The sequence below is a fragment of the Microcaecilia unicolor genome, chromosome 1, assembly GCF_901765095.1.
Source record: "Microcaecilia unicolor chromosome 1, aMicUni1.1, whole genome shotgun sequence".
In the NCBI taxonomy this organism is placed as follows: domain Eukaryota; kingdom Metazoa; phylum Chordata; class Amphibia; order Gymnophiona; family Siphonopidae; genus Microcaecilia; species Microcaecilia unicolor.
The window spans coordinates 306,555,438-306,580,446 of NC_044031.1; the positions used below are offsets into that span (position 1 = coordinate 306,555,438).

The 25,009-nt window shown below is 45.3% G+C and overlaps 1 protein-coding gene across 1 annotated transcript in view; it reads left to right on the top strand.

Annotated features, from left to right (window-relative positions):
• The first annotated feature begins 11,641 nt into the window (after positions 1-11,641).
• NOL12 (nucleolar protein 12) overlaps positions 11,642-25,009 on the top strand; it is a 28,320-nt gene continuing 14,952 nt past the window's right edge. The window contains exons 1-2 of the mRNA XM_030207962.1: positions 11,642-12,004; positions 23,644-23,749. Coding sequence (XP_030063822.1) covers positions 11,937-12,004; positions 23,644-23,749 — 174 coding nt within the window. The 5' untranslated portion in view covers positions 11,642-11,936. The remainder of the gene's footprint in view (positions 12,005-23,643; positions 23,750-25,009) is intronic.

The window sequence follows — 25,009 nt, forward strand, 5'->3', positions numbered from 1 at the left end:
CAATATATTCCAACTCTCCCATCTTATTTCTTAGACTCCTAGCATTTGCATATAGACATTTCAGAGTATGTTTGTTCTACCTATTTGCATGATGCTTAGTACCTGACACTATTGATTTGCCATCTTTTGTCTGATCTTTAGTTGTATTTAAGGGCACCTGGCCTACCACGGTCTGTTGTGCAACCTCACTATCCAGAAACTCTATCTTCCATGTTTGTGAGGTATCCTTGCAAGATACCTTATCCCGAATCATGCGCTTTTGAGTGACTGTCAGCCTTCCCCCCATTTCTAGCTTAAAAGCTGCTCTATCTCCTTTTTAAATGCCGATGCCAGCAGCCTGGTCTCACCCTTCTTAAGGTGGAGCCCATCCTTTCGGAATAGGCTCCCCCTTCCCCAGAATGTTGCCCAGTTCCTAACAAATCTAAAACCCTCCTCCCTGCACCATCGTCTCATCCACGCAGAGACTCTGGAGCTCTGCCTGTCTCATGGGCTCTGACCGTGGAACAGGTAGCATTTCAGAAAATGCTACCCTAGAAGATCTGGATTTGAGCTTTCTACCTAAGAGCCTAAATTTGACTTCCAGAACCTCTCTCCCACATTTTCCTATGTCATTGGTACCCACATGTACCAAGACAGCCGACTCCTCCCTAGCACTATCTAAAATCCTATCTAGGTAACGCGTGAGGTCTGCCACCTTCGCACCAGGCAGGCAAGTCACCAGGCGATCCTCACGTCCACCAGCCACCCAGCTATCTATATGCCTAATGATCAAGGAAGACAAAGATGTAGCGGAGAGACTGAATGAATTCTTTGCTTCGGTCTTCACCGAGGAAGATTTGGGTGGGATACCGGCGCCAGAAATGGTATTCGAAGCTGACGAGTCAGAGAAACTTACTGACTTCAAGGTAAACCTGGAGGACGTAATGGGGCAGTTCAGCAAACTGAAGAGTAGCAAATCTCCTAGACCGGATGGTATTCATCCTAGAGTACTGATAGAACTGAAAAATGAGCTTGCGGAGCTACTGCTAGTGATATGCAATTTATCCTTAAAATCGAGCATGGTACCGGAAGATTGGAGGGTGGCCAATGTAACGCCCATTTTTAAAAAAGGTTCCAGGCGAGATCCGGGAAATTATAGACCGGTGAGTCTGACGTCGGTGCTGGGGAAAATGGTAGAGGCTATTATTAAAAACAAAATTACAGAGCACATCCGAGGACATGGATTACTGAGATCGAGTCAGCATGGCTTTTGTGTGGGGAAATCTTGCCTGACCAATTTACTTCAATTCTTTGAAGGAGTAAACAAACATGTGGACAAAGGGGAGCTGGTTGATATTGTGTATCTGGATTTTCAAAAGGCGTTTGACAAGATACCTCATGAAAGACTACAGAGGAAATTGGAGGGTCAAGGGATAGGAGGAAAAGACCTATTGTGGATTAAAAACTGGTTGAAGGACAGGAAACAGAGAGTGGGGTTAAATGGACAGTATTCACAATGGAGAAGGGTGGTTAGTGGGGGTCCTCAGGGGTCTGTGCTAGGACCGCTGCTTTTTAATATATTTATAAATGATTTAGAGATGGGAGTAACTAGCGAGGTAATTAAATTTGCTGATGATACAAAGTTATTCAAAGTCGTTAACTCGCGACAGGATTGTGAACAATTACAGAAGGACCTTACGAGACTGGGAGACTGGGCGGCTAAATGGCAGATGACGTTTAATGTGAGCAAATGCAAGGTGATGAATGTGGGAAAAAAGAACCCGAATTATAGCTACGTCATGCAAGGTTCCACGTTAGGAGTTACGGACCAAGAAAGGGATCTGGGTGTCGTCGTCGATAATACGCTGAAACCTTCTGCTCAGTGTGCTGCTGCGGCTCGGAAAGCGAATAGAATGTTGGGTATTATTAGGAAAGGTATGGAAAACAGGTGTGAGGATATTATAATGCCGTTATATCGCTCCATGGTGCGACCGCACCTTGAGTATTGTGTTCAATTCTGGTCGCCGCATCTCAAGAAAGATATAGTGGAATTGGAAAAGGTGCAGCGAAGGGTGACTAAAATGATAGCGGGGATGAGACGACTTCCCTATGAAGAAAGGTTAAGGAGGCTAGGGCTTTTCAGCTTGGAGAAGAGACGGCTGAGGGGAGACATGATAGAGGTATATAAAATAATGAGTGGAGTGGAACAGGTGGATGTGAAGCGTCTGTTCACGCTTTCCAAAAATACTAGGACTAGGGGGCATGCGATGAAACTACAGTGTAGTAAATTTAAAACAAATCGGAGAAAATTTTTCTTCACCCAACGCGTAATTAAACTCTGGAATTCGTTGCCGGAGAACGTGGTGAAGGCGGTTAGCTTGGCAGAGTTTAAAAAGGGGTTAGACAGTTTCCTAAAGGACAAGTCCATAAACCGCTACTAAATGGACTTGGGAAAAATCCACAATTCCGGGACTAACATGTCCCAGGATTGTAAGATGGGCCTGGGGGGGGGGGGGGGGGGGGGGCTATGGGTGGAAGGCACTCGGGGTGATCCAGGAAGAAGGGCAACTTCTGTTGGGGGGGGGGGGGGGGGAAACACAAACAAGACAAAGAACAAATTTTCAGCTTCCAGTGAAAACACATGGCCATTTTTAGCCAAAACCAAAACCAGGCAGAAAAAGGACCTGTAACCGAAACCCTATGCAGTTGCTGTAAAGCAGTTCTTGCAGAGAGCATACAATCACTGAATATTTTCTTTCCCATATAGTCTAGTAACGTCAGGTCTTTACCACCAGGTGGCATATTAGAATGATCTCTGTATTTCTTAGCCTTTTTCATGGCTGATTCTTTGGACCACTGAACTGTGCGACAACTGAGTTTTCTTAAACTCTGGGGCAGTGTGCAGAAACAGTGTTTTAAGCCTGTAAAATGTCTTAGATATTTTCCAGTTTGTCCGGAAGGGTATTTCTCCTATTTGGCCAGCAGGTGGTGGTTCTTTGCTGAAAAGCTGTTAGGGAACTGAATGTTCTTTTACTTTAACACAAGCAAGAAGCAAGCAGCAGTATATGTTTAAAACTTGTTGACTCGGCTTTGATTAGCTTGGAGTTTGAAATTACCCAGCAATGGTTGCTGGTTGTTGTTTCAGTTTCAGCTTCAGCCTGGGAGAAGAGAGAGAGCGCTCTTTGCTGAAGCCCTGTAAAAAAAAAAACTGTTATTATTTGATAACTGGTGAACAGCTATATATGTCCTGATCCCCCCCAGGAACTTTCTAAGAAGTATGCAAATGATTAGTTAGTTTTCTAATTGATCAATTTTTCAGTTACTTGTTAGTTTGCTAAATGCACATTTTTTTGTCCACTGTTCCAAGTTATGAGAATAAACACATTTATTTATTCGTTCTGCCTATCTGGACTGATAAAGAACCCTGGTGCTTTGTGTGTTGGGTCTGTGAGTGCTTTCTGGGAACTGTGGGACCAATGGGAGTGTGGCCCCAGTAACCTAGAAATCACTGGGATAACTTGAGAGCAGGAGACTCGCAAAGAGGCGTTTGGGACCCAGTCGGTGGGAGGAGGGTGCTAGTGTAGAGCACAAATGGCAGGTGCAGGCGGACCTGAGCGGTGCTGCGGATAGACCCTTTAAGTGGCCGCGGGGTAACCACAGGGGGGTGGCTAAGTGTTTCATGCCAGGCAGGCTATTCCTTACATTTAAGGTCAAGCCTCTAGAGTCTTAGACCCTGGTTGCACAGAAACTGGATTCTGTCACATGTGGGCCTATTGTTCCTGAAGCACTGACCGGTACAGTTAGTGGGGTCTTAGGAATTTGAATAAATTTAAGGAACCCAAAGACATTAGACTTTGGCTCAGCCTCCTTCTACAGAGGGAAAAGAGCTTTCTTTGCTTTCTTTTGAAAGAATCCTTGTTAGAAAATAGCCTCAGAGGGATTGTAGGAGGTGGGGATGTGTCAAAAGGTATTCGTGTTGATAGGCTTTCTTTCTCAGGAGAGGAGTCACCTGCTTGTGATTGAGGTTCTGTGAAATATTCCACAACTGTCTGGGACTGTGCAAAGAGGAGATACAGGGGGTAAAAAATGGTCATTCTGGGACTCTGAATCCAGAGATTGTGACCTCCTCTGTGCTGGAGTAATCATAATGCATTGTGAAGTTTGGGGTGCATATTGGGATTGTTTTTGCCATGGAAGATCTGAAATGCCCTTGCAATAGTCTTTTACAACCACAGAACATTTTAAATGTGGTGGTTTCAGAAAGGCAAGGAAAATAAAGGAGAATCAGTTGCAACCGTAACAAGGATTGGAATAGTGGTTAATGGCTCTTTATTCTCCAGTTGACTTCTGTAAGTCTCCTGTGCATGCCATTGCACTGAGAAAATAAAAATATGGAGCCCTGTGCAGGTAGCAGAGATGAAGAGGATGTCTGTGCCTGGTCACTGTGGTCAGTGCTACCAGAGTATCTGTGCTGAGCTGTCTTGTGCCAAGAATGCTGCATGGAGTTTCCCTGTGCAAGCAATCCAATAAACAGCACTATCTAGGTTTCTGTGCTTTGGAGGTGCACCATTGGTACGATTGTCTGTGCTTAGGTGGTGATGCTTAGAGGTCACCTTTGAACAATGCATTTCGGTTGTTGTGCCTCCTCAGACTGGTATGGCTTTGCAGAGAAACCTTACGCTTTTGGTTGAAAATTTTCAGCTGAGACACATATATGGTGCTCCCTGTTTTTCATACTTGGACTCTCCTGGCCACCATATGAGGGATGGAGCCAATACTGAGAGAAGAGGACTTGATGGACAACATAGAGACTGATTTATAGTAGGGATATATATATATATATATATATATATAGCGCACATTCAGTTTGATAGCATTTAGTGTACACAAAATTGATTAAGGGGGGAATTCATCAAGAAGCATTAGGCCCGTGACTTAAATAGCCCTAATACTGCTTGACGAAAAATACTGTGGCGATATTTAAGTCACTGTGAGTTAGGTAGTAATGAGATGCAAAATATGCTAATACATGTTTTGCATCTCATTACTATGCAAATACCATAACGTGACTTGCATTAGGGCCCAGAAATCACAATAAAATAAATTATTTTACCATCCAGGAGCATCAGACTGCAAAGCCAAGGCCCGATGGTCCCAGGTCACCAGATCAGGGTCCCCCTAGGCTTCTGGTCCCCCAACTTAACCTTCTGGCACAATGCCCATCCATCCCCCAAAAGAACAAGCCGCCAACTCCCCCTCCCCCACATCTTGGTATCATTGGTGGTCCAGGGAGGGGGGTCTTTGGACAGGAGCAATGCCCAGTCACTCCTGTCCAGTCCTGCATCAGCTTCACAGACTACCACTAGGGGCACCATTTTGAAGCCGGTGCAGGACTGGGCATTGCTCCTGCCCAAAGACCCCCCTCCCTGGACCACCAATGATACATGAGGTGGGGGAGTGGAGGTAGGGGAGCAGGCAGGCATTGTGCCAGGGAATTAAGTTGGCAGGAGGGGGGCAGAAGCCTAAGGGGACCCTGATCTTGTGGCCCAGGAGCATCTGACCGCGGTTTTCTGGACCGATGTTCCCAGGCTGCAGGAATAACGCTGCTTGTAAGCCATCTCGCAAGCAGCGTTATTCTCTTGTCCAGGATCCCACAGGTTACTGAATCCTGCAGGAAATCAAGGTGTGGTAAAAGGCGAACTTTTACTGCACCTTGATGAATTCCCCCCTTAATGTGCGTTGTTGATTTGCATGTGTTAAAAAAAAATGTGGAAAATGATCAAAATAATCTAAAAGTTGGGAAAAAACGCAAAACAAAGGTTTTGCTCTGTGCATTTCCATACATCATAGTGCTCCGCTCCCTAAGCCTGTAGAGATAGTTTTTACAGGCCCTTGGGAACATTTTGCTACACTTGTAACAGGTTTCTTGCTGGTGTGTGAGCCCACCATAACCAAAGACACACAGCTTGGGCAATCACCGCTAACAATTTTTCCCTCACGAGGGCAGGGTCAGAACTCTGCTTGACCTGCATCATGGCTCCATAACTAGAACAGAAATTGAAGCAAAAACAAAATTAAACTGTGGGTTTGGGGGTGAACATGGAAAAAATAAGAAAAAAAAATAATGAAGAAAAAGCAACAAAAACAGTGTACATAAAAACAAAATAAGAGCTTTTTGGATTCAAGATGGCCGCTTAGAGCGAACACGTAGAAGCGGAGTTCTCGGCGAGTTAATCCTAGCTTTCGCTATGCCTAAGCGAAGGGGCAAATCGGCCAGCGCTGTGTCTTCTGGCCGACAAGCAGTCCCAGTGACCGGACCTATGGACTCATTCGTCCAGAATGTGCAAGGAATACGATCTGTGAGCGGCATGCTGACGCCGGCTGGAGCAGTTGGAGGCCTGGATCCGACGCTTTTGTTTGAAACAACATTGAGCCCAGATCAGAGGACCCCACCCCCGCAACCGCAGCATGCGAGCACCCCCACGACGGCGTCTACCATGGAAGATCCTGATAGACCTGAGACACGGGAACAACTCGGGGTTGACTCAGAGAGCCCCGCAATTGCGGAGGCTGGAATCGCTGCGAGACAAACAACTTTATTAGTGGGGGAATCCTTGGCTGTGAGAACTGAGATAAGTACTTCTTCGAACATTAATCTACCTATGCAAATGTTTGCTTCCTTAGAAAAATAATCTGAAGTAACTCTCGATTCATTGTGGGCCTTGATTGCCTCATTTGGTAAGGCGTTATGTCCTCAAATTAATCAGCTAGAATTGAAAATTCAAACTCTAACGGAAGATATGAGTAAAATAAAAACTGAAGTTAAATTGTTGGATGAGAAAATAAAGAATATCGACCAAAGGGAAAAAAAACCTCAAGATATTCAAGCGATGACGGTTAAAGATTTGACAAATTTACGTAGGAAAATTGAAGTAATAGAAAATAATCAAAGAAGTAAAAACCTTAGGTTTACTAATTTTCCAAGAATAAAAATGTCACCAAAAGAAATTTTATTAAAATATATTAAAGATATACTTCAAATTCCAGCAGAAGCAATACCACTTTTTCTACAAATATATTATCTGCCGGTGAAAACACCAGAAGATCAGATCTCAGAATCACCTTTGGATGTGTCAGCATTGTGAGTCTTCGGACTCCGAAAAAGTTATTTCCTCTACTTTAATTGCCACGGTGGTTCTGGCACCCGATAAGGAGTGGGTGATGAGACTTTTCTTCAAAAATAGAAATAAAGACTTTTATGGACTAAAAGTAAGAATATTTCCAGATGTGACAAGAGAGACCCAAAAAAGAAGGCGTCAATTTCTTCTAAGTAGACCTGGAGTACAGCAGATGGGTGCATCCTTTTTTTGCATTACCCATGCAAATGCATAGTTAGATATCAATCTATTAAATATGTTTTCTTCGAACCTAAACATCTCATTGAATTCTTAGCAACCAAGAGAATTGAAAGAGAGACTCAAGTGTCCTGAGAGAGAAATACTCCTTGTTGCTCTACAGTGTTTGCTCTTTTTTCTTTGTTAATATTATTATTTGGACTACTCCTCCAAGTCGTAAATCTTGAATCGTATTTGTGGACTTTAGTGGTTTAAATATAAATTGAGGGAAGGATTACGGTCCATTCCCTCTCTTTTCTTATTCTTTCTTTTTTGTTAACCGTTTTCTTAATTAACCACTTTCTGGACAAGCATGTATTGCTTGGTATGTAATATTAAAAATTATAAATAAATAAATTAAAAAAAACAACATAAAAACAAAAACAAAATAAGAACCTTTCCAAAAATATTCTAGGTTACATTGGTTTAGCAGAGTGCAAAAAAACCCCAAACCAAAACAAACCAAAACTGAAGAGACTGAGGAGACTGCTCTGCACAGGAAAAGTACTGTATGATCAAATTTGCAAGAATGCTGAGCTCTGGGAAAGTTGTTCTGTGCTGACGTTGTTGGATGGCATCACCTATTTGTGCATGTGATTCAATCCTGCTTGCCAATGGAGAAACACCGATTGATTCCCACAAAAAAAAAAAACCAACTCACACACAAATGAAGGTCCCTAAAGTTACGAAAAACCCTTTTGAGTTAGACAAAGATTTGAATTCATTTGGATAGATTAGGTGTTGATGTCTTAACTATTAAAGTATCTTTGTGATGCCTCCTTCTGATAAATTATTTGCAAATACTTTAATAAAAATCTATCATTATCTTCCAATGTTATACTTCAACTCAGGGCTGGCTTACTGCGTAAGATAGTGATGCACTGGTTCAGAGCTCTGAGAGTCAACCTCAGTGGCTCACCCCTTCCAGCAAATTACAGTAGAGTAGTAGTAGGGAGCTTGTTGCATCCAGCAAATTACAGTAAAGGGAGCTTGTTGCATCCCTGCTGATCTGCTCCTCTAAAGTTCCCCTAGCTGCCTGTACCAGACAGTTTTTTGAAACAGTAAACAAGACACTTCCTGTATTCTTTCAAAACAGACCTGTGCACAGAGCTGGGGGGTGGGGGGGGGGGGGGGGGGGGGGAGGGGGCCTTGGAGGAGCACAGGAGGGAAGGAAAAACATAGTACATGACGGCAGATAAAGACCTCTATGGTCCATCCAGTCTGCCCAACAAAATTATCTCATAGCATAAGGTCTGACATAATATACATATGCATACTTGATCTTGATTTGTCCTTGCCATTATCAGGGCACAGACTGTAGAAGTCTGCCAGGTTCTAGCCTTATTCTATAATTACTGAAGCCGTCATTGAAGCCCACTCCAGCCCATCCAAATCTCTCCAGCCACGATCAGGGCTCTGACTGTCCATCCACAGACCATAAAAGTCTGCCTGGCCTTGTTATCCAACTACTGAAGCTGAATTTGTCCAGCCATGATCAGGGCACAAACTGTAGAAATCTATGTAGGTTAACTACTTTAGTTAATAGACTTCAGCTGCCGCAGAAAACAGCAGCTCAATTAATATTCTCTGCCTCTAGATATGAATCTGCTGTTCTACTCTTGATGGCGTTGCACTGGCTTTCAGTGGAGGCCAGAGCCCAATTTAAGCTTTGTACTCTTATTCGTAAGATTCTAAATGGTTTATTGCCTTTTTATCTTTGTGATTGGGCTAGTGTACTTCAGATTAATTCCTTCTTTAGTATTCATAATTTAATGCTTTTGCATGTTCTGTCTGTTAACAATTGAAATATAGGTCAATATAGTGAAGATACTTAGCTGTAGCAGCTATTCTCCGAGGACAGCAGGCTGATTATTTTCACACGTTGCTTCCAATGCTATATTAAGCATTTTCAGGAAATTGAGATTGGAGCTAGAACTGCAGTAGTAATGAGAAAGGGGGTTGGCAGGGGGCTGAGACTGATGTTGGGACTGGAAGGGGAGGGGGGAGCTAATGATGATTTTGAGACTAGGACAGGCAGGGGATCAATGATTATTTGGGGCCTGGGACTGGCAGGGGGCTAAGGCTGATGGTGAGGCTGAGACTGGCAAGGGGGCTAATGTTGATTTTGGAGCTAGGTTTGGCAGGGAAACTAATGAGAACAGAGATGAAGAAAGGAGAATTTATGTCACACCTGATAATTTTCTTTCCTTTAGTCCTACCAGACTAAGTTCAGAACCTGTGGGCTGGGCCTGTCAGCCAGCAGATATGGAAACACAGGCCCAATATTGAGACCAAAGGAAGCAGCCCACATAAGTACTGCGATTGGCGCTGGCCCTGGATATTCAATTTATCAATTAGGGATCTAATGAAAACAAACTTGCGCTGGTAATTAAACCCAATGTATCAATTGCACCAGAAATTCCTACATATAACTTGTCATACATGCTTTTTTAATTTTTTTATTTGCAGTGCTCAGTATAATGCTGTAGTGCCATATAACCATGTGTTACGGAGTAAGCATACAGCCACCAAACATCACAGCGCTGACCCTCCCTTCCTATCCAATCTAAAAAAGCGTTCAGATCTATACTGTCAATAATAATGATGTCATAAATAAAACTGCTTTCACTTGTCTTGGCTGGTTAGATAAATGCGCGGTCTGTTGCTACTCCGTGTCACCCGTGTTTTAGTGCATAGTGATTAAAACTCGTACTCCATCGCTATTCCCGACGTGGAGCCACGTTTCACCCTCTGGGCTTTTTCAAGGGAATGTATTCCAAATCTATCAAAAAAGGCTACAAACATGTATATATAAGTCTGATATATCCTATATTAATAAGGCTGTATTTTGTGCTCATTTTCAACCCTGTTCTATACAATACAGTAATATATGGCCAAATTTCAGTGAGGATATCCTGTTTACTGCTGGGTTCATCTTAACTGTTGTAATCTGCCTTGGGAAGTCTGGTGTTATAAAGATTGGAAGTAAAATTAAATTCTCCTTTCATTGTGGCATATGGAATCACTTCTTCACCTCATCTTTTTTGTAAATGGATTATTTTGTTGAGAGCATGTTTCGGGGACAAGTGGTTTTCATGAATCAAAATAATAAAAATAAATATTTTCCTTCATGCAGATCTATTTGTTTAAACATAATTAAATGGGCTATAAGTCCCTAATGCAGTCCGTTGGTATTCTTATATTTTGTCCTTGCGATGGGTGGCAGAGCCGGTGGGTGGGAGGCGGGGATAGTGCTGGGCAGACTTATACGGTCTGTGCCAGAGCCAGTGGTGGGAGGCGGGGCTGGTGGTTGGGAGGCGGGGATAGTACTGGGCGGACTTATACGGTCTGTGCCCTGAAAAAGACAGGTACAAATCAAGGTAAGGTATACACAAAAACTAGCACATATGAGTTTATCTTGTTGGGCAGACTGGATGGACCGTGCAGGTCTTTTTCTGCCGTCATCTACTATGTTACTATAGGGCTCATTTTCAAAGCACCTAGACTTACAAAGTTCCATAGGTTAGCATTGAACTTTGTTAAGTCCAAGTGCTTTGAAAATGTGCCTCCACTGGAAATAGAGTGAGGCAGTAATATCCAAAACTTATTTTTTTTGTTTTAATCATCTTTATTCAAAGCACATGTTGGTTGATAAGCTTCATACAGAACAAGAAAAAAAAGGCAGTAAACCGTCCAACATGGCACAAACCATCTTTCTCTTTTGATCTTGGCACAGGGAAAAAAAAAAGATTGTAAATGCTCCCAGGTTTCAACCTAATTCATGTTTGATGTGGGATATAAATATCATAAATAAGTAACTAAATAAATAGAAACTTTGAATGTTGAGTACCTGATTTTCATAACATGACATCTGTTTTAGTGGCCCTTTACGAAGAGAGAAAAAAAAATCTGAAAGAAGAGCTAGAGAGTCCCTATAAACAGCCCTCTAAATGACAAACTGATTACGATTTATAACAAACTGCTACTCTACCTTTGAAGTTATTCCATTATTATCCTTCCTCTCGGTACACCCGTATTCTGAATATACCGGCATGTTTGAAAATATAAGTGAGATTAAATAATAAATGCTACCAACAATAAAGAACGACAACGTGGATGTTTGCTTTGTTTTGAGTGTATATAGACGACAGCTGGGGGGAAACAGAGATTATCCTTCGTGGCTTCAACTTTTTGACGTCATGCCGTATGTTTCCAATCAAATCTCTTTGGTCTACCTAGCAACCTACTACGCCACGTCAGTCACGTCACTCACCGACCGTAAGTGCGTGTGCTCACTAGGTAACCCACGTGCCAAACGGAACGGTTTGACTTCGCTATTTCTTCAGAACTACCTGGCAGAAGAGAACGCACTGTGAGAGAAGTGGGGTTGCAAACAAGCGAGAGCGGAGGAGCTGCTTGCTTCTCAGCCGATGTGAATTTTTACTTGCCTATTCCATAGGCGGAAATGTGTGCGGCTGCGCGAGGCACCGGGCGTTGGTAGTAGTGATCAAGGGCGTGTGATTTAATCAAACCTCCTTGGTAGCGGTATCTGTGCCCGCAGCAATGGGAAAGAGGAAAGCGCGAGGTGGCGGTTTCCGGCGAGTGCTGACCTTCGATGAAGAGAAACGGCGGTGAGAAATTTGCGCCGCCATGAGCTTCCCGGGGGGAGGAGTTAGCGGGGAACTTCTTAAAGTTGGTTGGTGGCGGTTATGTGGCGCACGCGCAGTGTAACTGGATTGTTTAATGTGGCTTCATTATTTCCGTACGATATTTTTTCTAAAGTGATAGTTGCGGCGGCCGGAGGGGAGGGTCCCGGTCTTGATATCATAGGAGCCAGCTCAGTGGGTGCTTGAGTACTCCAATTGAGAAAACTGTCTAGTTGGTTAACTTCCATTGGGTTTAGTAGCCCTAGCCCCAATCGGTTTGAAAAGTTGGCTTCTATGATTAAAATAATTCATGCGTATAGATGTGGGTTTTTTTGAGCCTGCTGTATGTGGGAAAGCGCGGGGTACAAATCAAATGTAATAAATTAAATATACACCATAAGAACAGGGTTGACACGGAAACGGCATATATATAAGCTTAACAATATAGTAGATGACAGCAGATTTGGTGAGGGTTGTAATTGCTGCTCCATAGATGTCATTCTTACCTTAAGGAGCATAAAAAGGCATTTAATTGCTGTTATTTTTTTAAATTATTTATTTATGCAATTTTAAATTATACATCCAAGCTTGTGCTTGTAAAGAAAAAAAGTAATAAGTTTATTACAAATAAGTAATAAACAAGCAACAAAGCCAATAAAGAAAATTAAATATCACTCGTATTAAGATTACAAATTAGAGAAACAGAGCAATCTAGTGGGAATCAAGAGAAAAATACAAAAAAAAAGATTGCAGCTTAATAACTAATTTTCCTGGAATATAACTTAGTACAAGAACAGTACTGGGCAGACTTCTATGGTCTGTGCCCTGAGAAAGGCAAGGACAAATTAAACTCGGGTAACATACCATGTAAAATGAGTTTATCTTGTTGGGCAGACTGACCGTACAGGTCTTTATCTGCCGTCATTTACTATGTTAACTTTCAAGTCTCTAAATGGGTACATAAAGGGGGCCTTGGCAAGGCATCCTCTGACATGCAATTCAGAGCCTTTAGAATACAAGAAGAAAGTTAGTTGTGAAGGCTTTAAAAAGACATTTAACATTCAGGGAAATTTTAAAACTGAGCTCTGATCTGGAAAGTCCTAGAACTAAGGAGCAAAAATTGTGTTGTATGGGTTTGTGTTGCCCTCCCAACATCAGGAAAAAGACATATTTTCTCGTAAAATAATTCAAATCTGGGTGAGAAAAAAAATTCAAAACCAAGGGCCCTGTTTACTAAGCCGTGCTATAGGCACACAAACCTTTTAGCGCATACTAACACTAGAGACCCCCATTATATTCCTATGGGTGTCTTTAGTGCACACTAAAAAGTTTACTAAACCACCTACAGTGCGGTTTAGTAAACAGGGCCCCAAGTCTCTATCATTAACATCCTCAAAGGTCACTATCAAAGTAGCAGTTACAGTGGGTCTCATTCATCTGTGAGACATTTAGACAGACAAATCCAGTGAAGAGTCTAACCCCCCCCCCCCCCTTTACAAAGCTGCACTAGCAGCTGCCGGGGCTGTGTCGGCTTTGTAAAAGGGAGGAGGGGGTAATTTGTCCTTGATCCGAAAGAAAAGAAGACAAGGATGGAACATAATACATCCGAGAAATTATCAAAGATGACTGTATCTTCAAAACTTGATTAAAATATTTCAGTAAAAAATGTTTTACTGTAAGCCACATTGAAATAATGCTGTATTGGAAAATGTGGGATATAAATGCCAAAATAGCATATTTATAGAAGGCACATTAGGAGGTTGATATATCTTTTTGCCCTTGAAATATTTTCTAATTCCAGTTTCTTGTTAATAACCAACTTGTCTTTTATTAATATTGTGTCAACTTTTCCAGTCTCACATTAATACCTTGTAATTTATTTCCAAGCTCCAGTTAAGAGATTTGAGTGCGATGCTACAGGTTCGGGAACTTGTGTCTGACACCGAGGGTGAGGCCTCGTGGGAGGAAGAGGAAGACCCCAGATATTTCTCTGACGAGGAGTCTGAGGGTCTTCCGTCTGATCCCACTCCCTCTCCTGAAAGGCAGCTTTCTCCTCCTGAGAGCCTGTCTTTCGCTTCCTTTGTCCGGGAGATGTCTACGGCCATCCCCTTCCCGGTGGTTGTGGAGGATGAGCCCAGGGCTGAAATGTTTGAGCTCCTGGACTATCCTTCTCCACCTAAGGAAGCGTCCACTGTTCCCTTGCACCATGTCCTAAAAAAGACATTGCTTGCGAACTGGACAAAACCCTTAACTAATCCCCACATTCCCAAGAAGATCGAGTCCCAGTACCGGATCCATGGGGACCCAGAGCTGATGCGCACTCAGTTGCCTCATGACTCTGGAGTTGTGGATTTGGCCCTAAAGAAGGCTAAGAGTTCTAGGGAACATGCTTCGGCGCCCCCGGGCAAGGACGCTAGAACCTTAGACTCCTTTGGGAGGAAGGCCTACCATTCCTCTATGCTCGTGTCCAAGATCCAGTCTTACCAGCTCTACACGAGCATCCACATGCGGAACAATGTGCGGCAGTTGGCGGGCTTGGTTGATGCTCTTCCCCCTGAGCAAGCCAAGCCTTTTCAGGAGGTGGTCAGGCAGCTGAAGGCGTGCAGAAAATTCCTGGCCAGAGGAGTTTATGACACTTTTGATGTTGCGTCCAGGGCCGCTGCTCAAGGTGTGGTGATGCGCAGGCTCTCATGGCTGCGTGCCGCCGACCTGGAGAATAGACTCCAGCAGCGGATTGCGGACTCGCCTTGCCGTGCGGATAACATTTTTGGCGAAAAAGTCGAACAGGTGGTAGAGTCTCTCCACCAGCGGGACACCGCATTCGACAAGTTCGCCCGCCGGCAGCCTTCAGCTTCTACCTCTACAGGTAGACGATTTTTCGGGGGAAGGAAGACTGTTCCCTATACTTCTGGCAAGCGTAGGTACAATCCTCCTTCCCGACAGCCTGCGGCCCAGGCTAAGCCCCAGCGCGCTCGCTCTCGTCAGCAGCGTGCGCCTCAGCAAGGCCCTGCGGCTCCCCAGCAAAAGCAAGGGGCGAGCTTTTGACTGGCTCCAGCAGAGCATAGCCGACATCCAAGTGTCAGGGCCGGGCGACCTGCCAGTCGGAGGGAGGTTGAAAGCTTTTCACCAAAGGTGGCCTCTCATAACCTCAGATCAGTGGGTTCTCCAAATAGTCCGGCAAGGATACACCCTCAATTTGGCCTCAACACCTCCAAATTGTCCACCGGGAGCTCAGTCCTACAGCTTCCAGCACAAGCAGGTACTTGCAGAGGAACTCTCCGCCCTTCTCAGCGCCAATGCGGTCGAGCCCGTGCCATCCGGGCAAGAAGGGCTGGGATTCTATTCCAGGTACTTCCTTGTGGAAAAGAAAACAGGGGGGATGCGTCCCATCCTAGACCTAAGGGCCCTGAACAATATCTCGTAAAAGAAAAGTTCAGGATGCTTTCCCTGGGCACCCTTCTCCCCATGATTCAGCAAAACGATTGGCTATGCTCTCTGGACTTGAAGGATGCCTACACACACATCCCGATACTGCCAGCTCACAGACAGTATCTGCGATTTCAGCTGGGCACACGCCACTTCCAGTACTGTGTGCTACCCTTTGGGCTCGCCTCTGCGCCCAGGGTGTTCACAAAGTGCCTAGCTGTGGTAGCAGCGGCGCTTCGCAGGCTGGGGGTGCACGTGTTCCCATATCTCGACGATTGGCTGGTGAAGAACACATCCGAGGCAGGAGCCCTGCAGTCCATGCAGATGACTATTCGCCTCCTGGAGCTACTGGGGTTTGTGATAAATTACCCAAAGTCCCATCTTCTCCCAGTGCAGAAACTCGAATTCATCGGAGCCCTGCTGGATTCTCGGACGGCTCGCGCCTATCTCCCAGAGACGAGGGCCAACAACCTGCTGTCCCTCGTCTCACGGGTGCGAGCGTCCCAGCAGATCACAGCTCGGCAGATGTTGAGATTGCTGGGCCATATGGCCTCCACAGTTCATGTGACTCCCATGGCCCGCCTTCACATGAGATCTGCTCAATGGACCCTAGCCTCCCAGTGGTATCAGGCCGCTGGGGGTCTAGAGGACGTGATCCACCTGTCCACGAGTTTTCTCGAATCCCTGTTGTGGTGGACGATTTGCTCCAATTTGACTCTGGGACGTCCCTTCCAAATTCCTCAGCCACAAAAAGTGCTGACCACTGATGCGTCTCTCCTGGGATGGGGAGCTCATGTCGATGGGCTTCACACCCAAGGAAGGTGGTCCCTCCAAGAACGCGATCTACAGATCAATCTTCTGGAGTTGCGAGCGATCTGGAACGCTCTGAAGGCTTTCAGAGATCGGCTGTCCCACCAAATTATCCAAATTCAGACAGACAACCAGGTTGCCATGTACTATGTCAACAAGCAGGGGGGCACCGGATCTCGCCCCCTGTGTCAGGAAGCCGTCAGCATGTGGCTCTGGGCTCGCCGTCAAGGCATGGTGCTCCAAGCCACATATCTGGCAGGCGTAAACAACAGTCTGGCCGACAGGTTGAGCAGGATTATGCAACCTCACGAGTGGTCGCTCAATTCCCGTGTGGTGCGACAGATCTTCCAGGCGTGGGGCACCCCCCTGGTGGATCTCTTCGCATCTCAAGTGAACCACAAGATCCCTCAGTTCTGTTCCAGGCTTCAGGCCCACGGCAGACTGGCGTCGGATGCCTTCCTCCTGGATTGGGGGGAAGGTCTGCTGTATGCTTATCCTCCCATCCCTCTGGTGGGGAAGACTTTGTTGAAACTCAAGCAAGACCGAGGCACCATGATTCTGATTGCTCCTTTTTGGCCGCGTCAGATCTGGTTCCCTCTGCTTCTGGAGTTATCCTCCGAAGAACCGTGGAGATTGGAGTGTTTTCCGACCCTCATCACGCAGGACGAGGGGGCTCTTCTGCATCCCAACCTCCAGTCTCTGGCTCTCACGGCCTGGATGTTGAGGGCGTAGACTTTGCCTCTTTGGGTCTGACGGAGGGTGTCTCCCGCATCTTGCTTGCTTCCAGGAAAGACTCCACTAAGAGAAGTTACTTCTTTCATTGGAGGAGGTTTGCCGTCTGGTGTGACAGCAAGGCCCTAGATCCTCGCTCTTGTCCTACACAGACCCTGCTTGAATACCTTCTGCACTTGTCTGAGTCTGGTCTGAAGACCAACTCCGTAAGGGTTCACCTTAGTGCAATCAGTGCATACCATTACCAAGTGGAAGGTAAGCCGATCTCAGGACAGCCTTTAGTTGTTCGCTTCATGAGAGGTTTGCTTTTGTCAAAGCCCCCTGTCAAGCCTCCTACAGTGTCATGGGATCTCAATGTCGTTCTCACCCAGCTGATGAAACCTCCGTTTGAGCCACTGAATTCCTGCCATCCGAAGTACTTGACCTGGAAGGTCATTTTCTTGGTGGCAGTTACTTCGGCTCGTAGAGTCAGTGAGCTTCAGGCCCTGGTAGCCCAGGCCCCTTACACCAAATTTCATCACAACAGAGTAGTCCTCCGCACTCACCCTAAGTTTCTGCCAAAGGTCGTGTCGGAGTTCCATCTGAACCAGTCAATTGTCTTGCCAACATTCTTTCCCCGTCCTCATTCCTGCCCTGCTGAACGTCAGCTGCACACATTGGACTGCAAGAGAGCATTGGCCTTCTACCTGGAGCGGACACAGCCCCACAGACAGTCCGCCCAATTGTTTGTTTCTTTTGATCCCAATAGGAGGGGAGTGGCTGTAGGGAAACGCACCATATCCAATTGGCTAGCAGATTGCATTTCCTTCACTTACGCCCAGGCGGGGCTGGCTCTTGAGGGTCATGTCACGGCTCATAATGTTAGAGCCATGGCTGCGTCGGTAGCCCACTTGAAGTCAGCCTCCATTGAAGAAATTTGCAAAGCTGCGACGTGGTCATCTGTCCACACATTCACATCTCATTACTGCCTGCAGCAGGATACCCGACGCGACAGTCGGTTCGGGCAGTCAGTTCTTCAGAACCTGTTTGGGCTTTAGGATCCAACTCCACCCCCCGAGGGCCCTGTTTGTTCTGTTCCAGGCTACACTCTCAGTTAGTTGGTAAATTTTTTAGGTCAATCTCAGTTATGTCCTCGCCGTTGCGAGGCCCAATTGACCAATGTTGTTGTTTTGAGTGAGCCTGGGGGCTAGGGTTACCCCATCAGTGAGAACAAGCAGCCTGCTTGTCCTCGGAGAAAGCGAATGCTACATACCTGTAGAAGGTATTCTCCGAGGACAGCAGGCTGATTGTTCTCACCAACCCGCCCGCCTCCCCTTTGGAGTTGTGTCTTCCCTTGAAGTGTATTGTCTTGCTACATACTGGACTGGCCGGCTCGAGCCGGTTTCGGGCGGGAAGACGGCCGCGCATGCGCGAGGGCTAGCAAAGGACTTTGCTAGTGAAGTTTCCGATTGGAGGGGCTGCCGTGGACGTCACCCATCAGTGAGAACAATCAGCCTGCTGTCCTCGGAGAATACCTTCTACAGGTATGTAGCATTCGCTTAACACACACTGCCCTAGTCTTAAAATTTATAGGACTCCTGACACCCCAAGCACTAAGAAGGAAGCACTTCAACCTGACAAATGGTAACACTCTGGATCCGTAGGGAGTCGGAGGCTGACAAGTTGGTTTGACCTCACGATCAGGCAATGCAGCAGCAGAGACCCCAGGCTGGTCACAGCTGATGGTAGCTCTACCCAGGCAGGTGAGCTTTCGGGGGGAGGGGGGAGGGAGGGGAATATCTTTAACAAGCCTTCATCATGTGGCTAGATCAGGCCAGCTGATAGCAGCTCTGTGTGAACTGCCAAAGATAACAACCAGCTAGCTATGGTCTGGTGCTATGTTGACTAGACTAACAGTCTGATGTTTGCCAGTGTTGTGGCTTTGGGGGCCCAAGGACCTAGCTCTTGTCTATGAAGGTCCCCAGCACAGTAAACAAAAATAGTTGTGAACAGTTGTTTTGCTTCTGTGAGCCTTGATGTGTCAGCAATGTGCTTGAGGCCTATTACAGGAATGAACCTCTGCATGTGAGCTGACATGGCCTAAGTCTGAAAAGTCAGGTTCATAATGTAGAATAGTTCTTGATTGTAGTGCTACGTGTTTTGCCCCTACGGAAAGGATTTACTTCTTACTTCAGCGCTCAAGCTGACCTACATCATGGGCCAAAGGAGACGCCGGAATTGCTTACAAAGGATCTGTAATTGACAAGAAGGACACCAAGCATTGAGCACTTCAGCTCATAACAGAAATAAACAGTAGGGGGCAGAGCAAGATGGCAGCTACAGCTTAGTCGGCTGGAGCGCTCTGTGTTTGCCTTATATTTTGTTCTTTTTCTTTTGCCTCTTACCCTCACTATGAGAGAGAAAAGAAAAGGTGTAACCCGCCAAGCGTTTTCCAGCTCTGGTGAGGATTGTGGGGTCGATGGATACTTCTGTAACTCGTGGCTCCACCCTTGTTCAATCTTCGGAGTGCAAGCTGCTTGGAGAGATGCTGGAAGAAGATTGAATTAGGGTGGAGCCATGAGTTACGAAAGTGTCCATTGGACCCACAGCCTTCACCTGAGCTGGAGAACTCCTGGCTTGGAGGGTTATACTGTTTCGTTTCTTCCCCAGTGTGAAGGCAAGAGAGGCAAAACAAAAGAAGAAAAAATATAAGGCAAACATGGAGCTCTTCAGCAGACTAAGCTGAAACTGCCATCTTGCTCTGCCCCCTACTGTTAATTTATGTTATGAGCTGAACTCAATGCTTGGTGTCCATCTTCTTGTCAGTTACAGAACTTTTGTGTATTTTCTGTACCTTTTTGCATTCTATCACCTGTTCTCCAAAGGATTTCCAAGCATCCTCTTCCTTTTCTGTTAAAAAAAAATGCATTAACTGATGTTCTGCTTGAGCCTTGCAACTTCATATCATGTCCTTTTGGAAAGAGTGCTCCCTCTTTTCCCAATATTGTGCACATGCACAGTTGTTCACACATGTGCAATGTATTCAGTAGGTACACTCCTTGGAAAAGAGTGCACACTATTCATTGAAGACATTGGATATATCATTGACGTTTCCTTTATTTTCCATTTTGCCTTCTCCCTAAAGGGTGTCCACTGTAGATATTCTCATTTGCAAAAAGCCAAATGCTTTCTTTTAACCCATCTGCGGTATCGCTCAGAAATATATTGAACAGGACCAATCTCTGAGGCGTTCCACTATTTTCCTGTACCTCCTCTAATTGAATTCCATATTACACTACCCTGTTTTGTCTGTCACTCCTCCATTTCTAATTCTATTCACTACCTTGGGACTTGGTTGCTTAATTTATTTATGAGTCTCCTCTGTGGGGGTTATCAAAGGCTTTGCTGAAATCCAAGTATCCACATTCAGCCACCTATTCAAAAAACAATTGACCCTGTAGCCCATTGGATTGCAGCTAGTTCATTATCCTTCCTTCTGTAGCATCTCATTTTTCCTGTCACCAAGGTAATGCTCACTGACTTCTAGATTCAAACCTCTTCTCTGGTGCTGCTTTTGTGTAGAGAACCACAGCTGCCCTTGTCCAATCCCATGGAAGTGCTTCTGTTTCCAAAGACCTGTTAAAACACATCCTTCCGCAGTCAGCAGACCTTTTGGGATTTTTTTCATCTGGCCCTATTCTCCATATATACTCTCTTCAAGGAAACCTCACCTAGGCCCAGATGCACTAAACGTTTTTCATCGTTAAATGAGCCCTTAAGGAAGAATTTCCTATCCTTTCCATGCACTAAAGCCTATTTTTCGACGGCAGTAGCAGCTAACGAAACTGGAATGCAAATGAGAAACTACCATTGAAATGTAGACAATTCGGAATGCACTAACCATACCGACGATAGCAATGATTCACTTACCGCCAGAAATTTAACGTCAGCTCAGACCTGTCATCTCCCCACTGCCCCCTGCACGATGAAAAACCAAATTGCTGGCATGTTTTAAAAGAAAAGTGGCTCCCTGCTTCCCTGTGCCTAAAATAAAAAAGGAAACTAAATTAAAAAAGGATCGGGAGGGGGCAAAGGCGCTCATCAGCAGCGTCCTGTATGGACGGCCTTGCCTTGCCCCCCCCCCCCCCCCCGAAGTCCCCGCTGCTCCCCGCTGCTCCGTTTGTGAAATAAAAGCTTTTAAAAATGAAACCTTTGCAGTTGCTGGGCTCCCCCTCCCTTCCTGTGTCTCTCTTCTTTAGTCGGCAATGCTCCGCCTCCTGCCCTCCTCCACCTCCGTGCTCCCCCCCCCCCCCCCCACCTAACCCCCCCTCCACCATAATGGCCGGTGCAGCGCCTCTCACCTATGTTTGAAGGCGCTGCACAGGATGGATCAGCTATTCTTCAGCTCTTCTGTCTCCTCCGATGTCTCCTTCTTCTTCCTGTGTCCGCCCTCCTCTGATGTCAGTTAGCCATCTACAATACTTCTTCAGCTACTTCACGAGTGAACACCGAACAGAAGTATTTGGTTAGCATTTCTGACTTTTGTCATCCTCTGCATTATAGGTCCACTTGTGGCCATTCTTCTTTCCTGCACAGCAGGCAAAAGTAGAGGCTGTCAGAGGACGAATCACCAACGGAGATATTAATCCAACAGTCTTTATTGTAATATTAAAAAAGAGGACCCGACACGGGCCGTGTTTCGACGCACACAAGCATCTACATCAGGGATCAAACAGAAAACTCTGGAATGGAGCACAGGACCGCAGTCCTGCTATAGTTTAAAGCTGTAGACCGTACACAAATACTGTTTGCAATCAAAGCAAGATGACAAGTTTCTTACAATGACTGTAGGAGCAAAGTTTTGTAAGAAACTTGTCATCTTGCTTTGATTGCAAACAGTATTTGTGTACGGTCTACAGCTTTAAACTATAGCAGGACTGCAGTCCTGTGCTCCATTCTAGAGTTTTCTGTTTGACCCCTGATGTAGACGCGTGCGTCTAAACACGGTCCGTGTCGGGTCCTCTTTTTTTTAATATTACAATAAAGACTGTTGGATTAATATCTCCGGTGGTGATTCGTCCTTTGACAGCCTCTACTTTTGCCTGCTGTGCTTTCCTGTCGTAGAGGATCTTCCTGTCTTGTATTTTGTTTCATTCTTCTTTCCTGTCACCTTGCTATATTGTTTAAAGTCCTTCCTCCATCCAGCCTTTGTCATCTTGATTTCATTCCTCATCTCTCTGTTTTACCAGATATGTGTTCCTCTTTTTGGATGCTTTGATTCTTGACTGTTAACATTTTTGCAGCTACCTCTTTGGAGAACCATATATAGGTTTCCTTTACCTCAAATTAGTTTTCAGTACTTTGCTAGCACACCACTGAAGGGGTTTGGTTTTGGACATGCTGGTGGTACTTTTTTTTTTTTTTTTAAGTTCTTTTTTCCATTACGTCCCAAGATCAATCCAGAGATGAATGGGTTATGTCCTCCTACCAGCAAGTGGAGATAGAGAGCTCTGCCATAAAGGATACCATGCAGCAGCCTCACTTTCAGTATCTCAGCAGGTGGATGGACATATCCTGTGCAGCTCTCCAGATGGTGCTTGTTCCTGGCCTTTTCCTTTGTCTAGTTGAGCTGGGGGTCTTGGCTTTCTCTGCCTGCCTGTGGGGTATACCTGGTGGGGCCAGATCCTTCCCTCGTCACCACCATTTCCCCATCTCTCTGTGCTTGGGTCTTTACCCTGGAAGATTTTCTCCTTCCTCTTCAACGCAAAAAAAAAAAAAAGAGCCAGAGAAGGTTAGGGCGTCATGGGGTAGCAGGTGCCTTTGCACTGGTTATGCTGTTGCTCTGCCTCGGGGGAGTACAGACTTCTGAAACTGTGGGTGTTCTCTTTCCCTCCCTTCCTGTCCGTGCCAGTGGAGCATTTTTACTCTGTTCCCGTTTGGGCTGCCCGGTAAGCAGTGTTGGGACCTTGTGCTGCCTCCCTCGTTAGCAGAATCTGGCTTTTCTTCCACCGGTCAGCCCCCGGGCTGTTTCCTAGGGCCGGCAGTGGGGACTTGGCAGGGTTTCCATTTGGTGGGCTCCGTGGCTGTTGGTTGTTTCACAGCAGCCATTTTTGGTATTTGGCGCCATTTTTAGGGAACAGACTTCTCCTGCCTTCAGCTGTAAAGTACAAAAAGACCCCAAACACGTTTCTTGGCTCAGGACGCTGGCATGCGGCGCTCTGATTGTGGTTGCAAGGGTGTACTGTCTTGGGTGTTGGGAGGGGCATGGGCGGGTCAGGGGCGTTTACAGAAGATGCATATAGTGTTAAAGAATAGCAGGGCTCCATGCCCAATTTGCACACCAGGATTTACACCACATTTCTGCTGGCATAAGACCTTGAACCTGAAGTTGAGCAGCAAATTTGACACTCAGTGCTATTCTATAAAGAGTGCTCATCCCAAAGCGCCCTTTAGCATTGAGCGCTGAATTTTTGGCACCATTTATAGAATTTGGCTCTTAGTGTATAGAAGATGTTAATTCCCATAACCAATTGTGAAATTATGAGATTCAACTTTGGCTTTGAAACATACATACTAAGTGTTTTCAACCTTCAGCATATCACAGCTGCTTTTTCCCTCTGGGGAATGTCACATTGTTCTCTTGACTTCACCCCTGAGAACTATGTCCTTTGTTTCAGGGAGTACTTGACGGGGTTTCACAAACGGAAGGTAGAGAGACGGAAGGTGGCCGTTCAGGAGCTGAAAAAGAAGATCAAGGAGGAGCAGAGGAAGATGAGAGAGGAGGTACAGGATTCCATATGGCGGCCAGATAACAACTGATTACCCTAGACTGTTTTTTGTCAAATCTAGAGCCAGATTCATTAATATATTTTCTTACAGACAGAAAACACTTCATGATGCAGGCCCAAAAGGGTTAATAGGGCAGGAATGCAACTGTTTTGGTGTTACTTTTATAAAGTGAGACAGCCAGCTATTTGTCTTCAAAAGTACTAGCGCAAATCAAGTAGTGATAGCACCTACAAAGTTCAGACAACCCAGATTCTATCGAGGTCACTCAAATTTAAGAAACATATAAACAGAGAAAATTGTAGGCAGATAAAGACCATATGGCCTATCCAGTCTGCCCATCTATGCCATGTACTATCTCTGTCACTCCCTTACAGATCCTATGTACTCGTCTCAAGCTCTCTTGCATTCAGATACTGTTTTCATCTCCACCACTTCCACCAGGAGGCTGCTCTGCGAATTCACCACCCTTTCTGTGAAGATGTATTTTCTCAGGTTACTTCTGAGTCTGTCCCCTTTCACCTTCATCCTTTGCCTTCTCGTTCCAGAGCTTCCTTTCAGTTGAAAGAAACTTCCCTCCTGTGCATTTTTGCTGCGTAGGCATTTAAATGTCTCTATTATATCTCCCGCCTTTCTTCCAAAGCATACATATTGAGATCTTTTAAGTCTGTGCCCATACACTTTATGACTAAGACTGCTGACCATTTTAGTAGCCACCCTGTAGACAGACTCCAACCTGTTTATATCTTTTTGAAGATCTGGGTATTTACCATCCAAGTTTGGTTTCTTTATTTGTCCCACTTTGAGTTTTTTTTGTTGTTGTTGTTGTTGTTTTTTTTAACTTACAAATGAAGTTAAGTACATAAGTATTGCCATACTAGGAAAGACCAAAGGTCCATCGAGCCTAGCATCCTGTTTCCAACAGTGGCCAAGCCAGGTCACAGATACCCGGCAAGATCCCAGAAATGTACAAAACATTTTATACTGCTTATCCCAGAAATAGTGGATTTTCCCCGTCCATTTACTAACGGTCTATGGACTTTCCCTGTAGGAAGCCGTCCAAACCTTTTTTAAACTCCGCTAAGCTAACCACCTTTACTACATTCTTTGGCAACGAATTCCAGAGTTTAATTACACGTTGAGTGAAGAAAAATTTTTTCCGATTCATTTTAAATTTACTACATTGTACACGATGCAGTAAGATAAACTGGGGTATCTAGGAGGGATTATGTACGGAATGATAAGATAAAGGTCCCT